At 49.8% G+C, this 8,041-nt stretch overlaps 1 protein-coding gene across 3 annotated transcripts in view; it reads right to left on the minus strand.

The window, feature by feature from the left end:
• Positions 1-7,662, minus strand: part of NXN (nucleoredoxin) — a 149,541-nt gene extending 141,879 nt beyond the window's left edge. For all 3 annotated transcript variants that reach the window (XM_025851454.2, XM_073879321.1, XM_073879320.1), the window contains exon 1: positions 7,180-7,662. In XM_025851454.2, the coding sequence (XP_025707239.1) occupies positions 7,180-7,551 (372 nt within the window). In that variant the 5' untranslated portion in view covers positions 7,552-7,662. The remainder of the gene's footprint in view (positions 1-7,179) is intronic.
• Between the last annotated feature and the right edge of the window lie 379 nt (positions 7,663-8,041).

Genomic DNA, 8,041 nt, shown 5'->3' on the forward strand with positions numbered 1-8,041 from the left:
AGCGAAACAAACAAAAAACAACCTAAGTGCTAGGACATTTGTGCACAAGATCTATGGAAGCCCACAGAATCATCTCACCTAGAGGGAAAAGAGACAGGAAAGCTTGTTACGGAGACAGGGAAACCAGGACTGAGTTTAAAAGTTCCAAACTCAGCCAACTGGGAGGAGGGAGAACACTGAGCAGGTGAGAGAGGAGACAGAACAATCAAGACCCATGCTCTAGAATTTGGACTTGACCCCGAAAGCTATGAAGAACTACTAAAGAATTCTTAAGCAGGAGAATAACATGATCAGAGTCGTGATTCTGGACTTGCCCATTCTGGAAACAGTCTAGGGCAGTGCTGCTCAAGGTGGGTCGGCAACCCAGTGCCTGCCCATAAGCTGTTTGTTACTGGTCCACAACAAGGTAAGTACAAAAACTGAGTGGGCGCCTGGGTGGCTCAGTTGGTTAAGCGACTGCCTTCGGCTCAGGTCATGATCCTGGAGTCCCGGGATCGAGTCCCGCATCCGGCTCCCTGCTCAGCGGGGAGTCTGCTTCTCCCTCTGACCCTCTTCCCTCTCGTGCTCTCTATCTCTCATTCTCTCTCTCTCAAATAAATAAAATCTTTAAAAAAAAAAACAAAAACTGAGGAGTACTCAAGAAACGTTTATAGCAGCTCAACACTGCAGCAACATCCAGGTTTGTGATCAATGGGCTCATCATGTTGAAGAGCACAGAGACCAGCTTGTGTGAGGTCAACTTAGTGGGGCGCTGCATGTGCTTCAACCCAGATAGGAGTCATGCCTTAATAAGGCCACTTGCATTGGTGTGACTGATTGGAAATTAACAAAATAAAATCGACCACTGACTACAGACAGCCTGAGGAGCTGGTCTGAGAACCATTTCAGGGGTCAAGATTGGAAGCAAGGAGAAGCGCCTGGGTGGCTCAGTGGGTTAGGTGTCCGACTCTTGGTTTTAGCTTGGAGCATAATCTCAGGGTTGTGGGACTGAGCCCCATGTCGGGCTCCATGCTCAGCGCAGAGTCTGCTCCCTCTCCCTCTGCCCCTCCCCTCGTGCCACCTCTCTCTCTCTCTCTCTAATAAATAAATCTTTAAAAAAAAAAAAAAGGTTGGAAGTAAGGAGCCCCAGGAGAAGATGCCGGTACACAGTGGTCCAGATGAAACCTGAAGTCAAGCAGTGATGGTAGGGATGGTGAGAAGAAGTGAGAGTTGGGAGGTACTAAAGTGAGCAAATCATGGGGCGCCTGCATGGCTCAGTCATTAAGCGCCTGACCTCGGCTCCGGTCATGATCCCAGGGTCCTGGGATTAAGTCCTACACCGGGCTCCCTGCTCAGCGGGAAGTCTGTTTCTCCCTCTCCCACTCCCCCTGCTTGTGTTCCCTCTCTTGCTGTCTCTCTCCATCAAATAAATAAATCAAATCTTTAAAAAGATCAAATCAACACCAAGACTCAGTGCCATTTGGATGTGAGGGGTGCAGGAGAAGCAAGGATGGCTCCTGAGATTCCAGGACTCTTCTTTCCTTTTAAAATAATGGCCAGAGGGCGCCTGGGTGGCTCAGTTGGTTAGGCGACTGCCTTCGGCTCAGGTCATGATCCTGGAGTCCCAGGATCGAGTCCCGCATCCGGCTCCCTGCTCAGCGGGGAGTCTGCTTCTCCCTCTGACCCTCCCCCCTCTCATGCTCTCTCTCTCTCTCATTCTCTCTCTCAAATAAATAAGTAAATAAAATCTTTAAAAAAATAAAAATAAAATAAAATAATGGCCAGGTATAAAGCAACAGAATGCAAGAGCCTCAGGAGAGTCAGGACCAGCAAAAAAAGATTCTGAACTCATAGCCATTTTCGTTGAGTGTCTCTGAATAAGCAGAATGGTAAATTATTGAAATACAGAAAACTAAGCACCCTGGTGGTTAGCACTGAGCGCCGCTGGGAATTCAGTTTGTGAAGAAAGAAAACATCCTATGCCAAGCTTATACTCTCCCCCTTGAAAGGAAATCATGCCTTGAGGAGCCCAGTCTATTCAGAATGGGGCTAGCTGGAGCTCTGGAGTCCCAAGTACTATAAAAAAAAAAAAATAAAAAAAAAAAAGACACCCCCCCCCCCCGCACCATACACCAAGGGACTTGTCCATCCCCCACCCCAGCTATGTATGACACAAAGCCTTCTTTCTCAAATTGGTGCAGATATTAAAACAAGGCCTCAAACCAAAAGGAACAGTGATAAAAGGGGGAGTGGGGCTAGAGAGTGTAAATGAAATCAATGACCCTAACCTCAAAACCCACAGCTTTCCTCTTGTGCTCTGGTTCACATCCCAACCCATATCAATCAGCAAGGGCTGTGGACAGCTAGCCAGGCAGGACTAAATCGCTACCTTGAGGTCTGAAGAGTAATCCACAATGGCTACACGTCTGAGCAAACCTATCCGACAACATTCCAGAGCTAGGAAGGGAGGTGGCTGCGTTAGGGGGTGAGGTCTTCACTGCTCCGGACAGCGGGCACCATCCCTTTCCCAGGCTGAAAGAGCAGCAATCCGGCAACCTTCACGCTGCCCAGATTTAAGCAGGCAGGCTCAGCGGCAGACGTGCCTAATAGCTCTGGCAAACCACAAAACGATCACCAAGTACATAATTAATCTCTCTCAAGAAGGGTGCCTCATCATCTTAAAGTTGTTACCCTCTATCATGTCAGGGCTTCATTGATCTGATGTCTCAAGTTTCACTGGCAAGTGTGAGTATGGTGCTCAGTAAATCTCAGAACTCTCAGTTCTTTAAGAAGCAGTGTTTTTTAAATACTCATTTGCTTTCATTGTTTCACTCTTCTAGGTCTTTCTCCTCAATTAGAATGTCTTCTAGGGCAATTCTTTCAACCCCTTCACCATAGCCTCCTGTATGCTGATAAAACTCATTTGTTAGAAAAATCATGACAGTTTTGCAATTCTGTAATGTGATACATTCCAGAGGCTCAAGCTATGAAAGGAATTCCCGAATTTCATGATAATTTATGAACAACAGCTAGCACTTACTGAGCACATGCTACATGCCAAGGCAGACGCTATTAACATCTCCACTTTACAGATAAGGAACCTGTGGCACAGACAAGTAGGGAACTTGCTCAAGGTCCCCACAGCTAACAAGTGACAGAGGCAGGATCCGAGCTCAGGTGGACAGACAAGAGTCCCTATTTTTAACTACTACTACTACACTAGATGTCTTCGTTACGCAGAGAAGAAAAATTAAAGATTAAAAAAATACATTAGAAATAACGGAAGAAGGAAAAAGCCTCTCAAGGAAAATTGCTCTTATTACTTTAATTGAACCGTGCGTGGTCTTTTATTCGACAGATCCAAGTCCTGGAAACGCAACGAATGGGGGGAGCCTGTCCTGGATGGTCCAGGCTCCTTTCGCAGAAGATGGAAAACCCCAATTGTCAAAGCTGTGCTTTTCTGCTTTTAGCGCCTTCAAAATGGTCTGTCAGGGTCATAGAGATCATTCTTAGTGGCTGGGGTATCTGGATTTGAGGGAGGATGAGCTGGGAGAGATGGAGCTATAAGACTGTTTGGGTTGGTACCAAATCTTGCCCCGTTCCAAAGAGCCAAGGGGATCCTGGTGAATTCTAGGCCAAGTCGGTGATTGAGTCTGACCCAAAAGCATCACCCAGAGCAAGCAACCCACACAGGGAAGCAGGAAGATTCCACTTCCGCTGACTGAAGCAGGTAGACCAGGGATCCTCAGGGATACCTCCTGAGTGCCGCTCTCCCGCCCCAACTTTCTCTTTTCCTTTCTGTCTGGCAGGAAGTTCTGGGGCCAAGTCAGATCCCAGCAAACCTGTGCAGTCCAAGACCAGTGGTCCTGCACCATTTGATGTCAGTGTACCCACACTGACCAAATGCAGTCCATCGGACACCAAGCCCAGGCAAAACGGAGTCTGGTGGGCTTTAAAATCAAAATCTGTGCTGAAATAGATCCTGGGGATCGACTCTCCTAGTCTGACACCTAAGTAACTTAGCCTCATCTGAAGGAATAGATCAAATCCCTAAACTTTCCAACTATTCATCCCATTCTCTCTCTCCAGAAATCTGAAAAATGTCTACTGACAAAACAAAAAGCAAACCTACTTATTAAAACAAGTCTAACTACCTTAACTTCAAGATTATATGTTTTCTGACAAAACTGCTCTTATAAAGGCACTCAAAGTTCTATTATCATCTAATTACAATTTCTATACAGCTATTTATATGGGTGTGCTTGGAAGCGGAAAAACTATGAAGCTTCAATTATTTTTGCACCTACCACAAAAGCAAGTAGAAACAGGACAACCTTTCATTGGGATTTTTTTTTTTTTAAAGATGCTGGACTCCTTTTATTCGCTGTTTTCTCACAGCTCCAATCAAGGTGAGCAGGGCCAGGCAAAACCCAAGCATAACATATATGGTCATCCCCAGACTTTCTTACTACATAAAGGGGAAATTAATAAAAAAAAAAAATACCACACAGCATTTTCTTTCCCCACCATAATTTTTCAATTTTCTTTAGAGTAATGCCAGCCAATAACTAATTAGAACCATATCCTTTGTCATCCCAATGGGAAGAAGTATATGAATGGTTGTAAAGAACAAATGTTAATGAGAACTTTAAAAAAATTAGTAATCTGGAACTCTGGTTGCCCCTCAGTGTAAAACAAATTCTATTCTTTGAAACTATTTTTATAGTTGGTGAGACAACATGGTCCATCAAGCAAGAAGGTAAGTGTTCACCCACTCAGCACCCTGAACTGGGGATGCCCTGGCCTTTTTCACTGTTCTTATCATGAAGTTGCCATCACAAGCTCACAGACTTCCTTCTATGCATATCGATTTCAAACAGGACAGACAAAAACTCAAAATTACAAAAAAAGGAATTGTTTATTCTCTTTGGTTTCAAGGAATAAAATACTTCCTGTCAAAGTGAGTACCTAGCTTTTGTAATTTCTAAGAGTATATTTTCCACAAGAAACACAGCTGAAGTCTTTTTACCTCGTATATCATGATGAATGTTTCTGGGATCAGATCCTGAATTGCCTATTCGTGGGCATCCAGGAGCAGAAACTACATCCTCAAAAACTGGACTTATTTTACAGAACAAAGTGAACCACTGGATGCGAGACAGAAAAACTCTGAGCAAAAAAATACATTTTTAACATGCTAGGCACCATGATTTGGGCATGTTGAGCATTCGGAACTGTATTTTCAGATGAGGGTCTGCCCCGTGTCATCCAGACTCTCATCCTGGTGGAATGAGCAGGTCCAGACTAGGGCCACAGACCACTTTTTTGTGTGTGTGCAAAGGGACCAGCCAGGGCAGAGAGAACCAAGCACGGCGTATATCACATGAAGTATTCTCCTTTTCCAAGAAAAAGCTTTAAGCATTTGCAAAACATCTCAATTTGCTCCACGTTTTTACCATCCAGCAAATTTCTTTCGTCCACTGTGAAAAACACAATAGGCCTTAGGTCTGTAACATTTTACCAACATTATACCTTTGCAAAAGCTAGAAATCCTTTGTATTGCCCAATAAGGGCATTATTTTAAACACACTGGTCTACAATAGAAATTTGCCACCACAATGAAGATGTTTTTTGGTAAATCACTTTCTGAACATTATTCCTCCCTAAAAGAATCATAAAACACCACCAAGGAAAACAAAGAATTCCCATATTTTTGAAGCAAAAAAGGACTGGCCATTCACATCCACGCACTATCAAGTATATAAATCAAATATGAGCAAAATCACCTAAAAAGTGGTTAAAATGCCAAGTTTGGCCTCCGTGTGGTTAGTGAGCCCATGTTTTTCCAATGTTAAATTTACAAACTGTATTTGTTAAACTGTATTTCATACTTTAAATCCCAAGTCTGTAGCTTATACTGCTTGGGGATGGATGATTTACTGGAGACATCTGGGGTCACAGTATAAGCCTTTTGCTCTTACTAAATCTAAATCATGCTTCTCAACAAGACTCCCTACACATAAAAGAAACACATGCCCTTACCATCCTCCCTAGAGGCACCTAAAAGCCCCCAGAACAGCCCTTCTGCTATTCACTCCATAAACTAAGATTCTCTCCTGAAAGGGAAGGGGCTAGATTCATACGTTTCATCAGGCATACCAATTAAGCAAGAGCGCTCCAAAACTTGTCCTGTTTGGATTTATGACAAAATTTCCCGAATTCGTTTTCTTAAAACAGACATCTTCATCCAACAGACACACTCGAAAACCCAAACTAATTTCAGCAGCAAACTCGTAGGAAGGAGAAGTTGACAGCGAAGTATAGATTTCCCCAAATCCTCGTTTCTCCACTTAATCTGCACCTAAGTTCAGCATTTAATTCCAAGTGTGCCAAGACAACCCCGACCCAGCAACTAAGAGCTGCAAGGACGGGTCTCTTCCTGTGCCTGGGAGGCATCTGGGGAGGACTGCTGGACAGGCAGACAATGAAAAGCTCCCCGGTGGCCACTAGTCGAGCCCGTGGGGGCGGAGGGACGGAGAAGGGGAGAGGAGTGAGCGAGCGCCCTTCTCACCCAAAGCCACGGTCAGAGGCTGCCTCTCCAGGGCGCGGGGCGGCCTGGCCTCCGAGTCCCGGGTCACAGGATGGGAGGAGGGAAGGGGTCCCCTGAAAAGCAGATTTCTCTCGGAGAGAGGAAACTTCCTGGTCTGGGCATTATGGGTAGGGGGCGAGCGCCTCCCCCACCCACTACAGGTATCCGCCGGGAGTCTGGCGGCTGAGGGAAGGAAGCAGCTCCTCCGCGCGCCTCTGGCCCGGAGCGGGGGTCACGGGGTCGGGACCCCCCCATCGCGGCCGCTCCCTGTGCGAGGCTCCCAGCGCGTGGGGACCTGGCTGTCGACTCCTCGGGACGAAAGCTGGGGTCGGGGGCCGGAGCGTGTCAAACTTCCCCCACGGGCGCGGCCTGGCGCCCGCACCGACAAGTTGCCGCGGGAGCCCCAACACGGCGGGTCCTCCGACCGGGGCGGGCATAACACAGAGGAAGGAGACACTGAGGGACACGAGGGGAAGTGCCTGCAAAGATACAGGAGCCGCCGGGCCGAGGGGCTGCGAGGGGTGCGGGCGGGGCCGGCGAGGACCCCGCTCCCCCCAACTCGCGGGCTGCGCACCCAGGCGGGGGGCGCCGACGAGGCCCGCGCCGCTCACCTTCCTGTGCTTCTCCTTGTAGGGCAGCGCCAGCCACGGCATGTCCCGCACGAAGTCCTGCCACTGCCGCTGGTCCTGGTCCGAGGACACGAAGACGATCTCCAGGCGGCGCCGCGGCTCGGGCTCCGCGGCCGCCCCGGCCCCCGGCCCCGGCCCGGCCCCGGCCCCCGGCCCGGCCGCCGCGTCCCCCCGCAGGCGGCCGTAGAAGGCGGCCAGGCTGCCGCTGAGCTGCGCGCAGGGGGCGCTCAGGCTGCAGCCGAAGTAGAGCCCGAGCAGCGAGATGCCGCGGGCGCCCAGCGAATGCACGTCCACCTCCTCGCCGCCGCCAGTTACCAGCTTCTCGCCGAGCAGCTCCTCCAGGAAGCCCGACATCCTGGCCACCGCAGCCCCGGGCACGCGGGCGGGCAGGCGGCGGCGACCCCGCTCCCTCGGTCCGCGAGGCGGGCGGAGGCGGCAGCGGCGGTAGCGGCGGCGGCAGCTGCGGCGGCGGCAGCGGCGGGCGCGGGGCAGGGGAGAGGCCCGCCCACCCGGGCCCGCCCACGCCACGCCCCCTCCGGGCTGCCCTCGCCACGCCCCCTCCGTGGCTGTCCCGGGCCGCGCCGCTGGGCCTGAATCTGCGGCTGCTGGCGAGCAGGGAAGGGCTTCCACGGCGCCGCGGGATTGCTCGGGAAAGAGCCCTGGCGAGAAAGCTGGCCGGAAACGCCCCACTCGGAGGGCTTTCCCCCAGCTAAGTGCAGCCAGAAGAGGGGTCCTCCGAGCTGGCGTCTTTGAGCTGCAGTCCTCGCGGAGCTGGACTTGGCCTCCACCCTTCCGAACTTTCAATTCTCTCCGGACTTCCCCAAACATTCCCACAGTCCCCCCA

Source organism: Callorhinus ursinus, unplaced genomic scaffold (genome assembly GCF_003265705.2).
Source record: "Callorhinus ursinus isolate GAN/ISIS: 27379988/994484 unplaced genomic scaffold, GSC_fseal_2.0 scaffold34, whole genome shotgun sequence".
Lineage (NCBI taxonomy): Eukaryota > Metazoa > Chordata > Mammalia > Carnivora > Otariidae > Callorhinus > Callorhinus ursinus.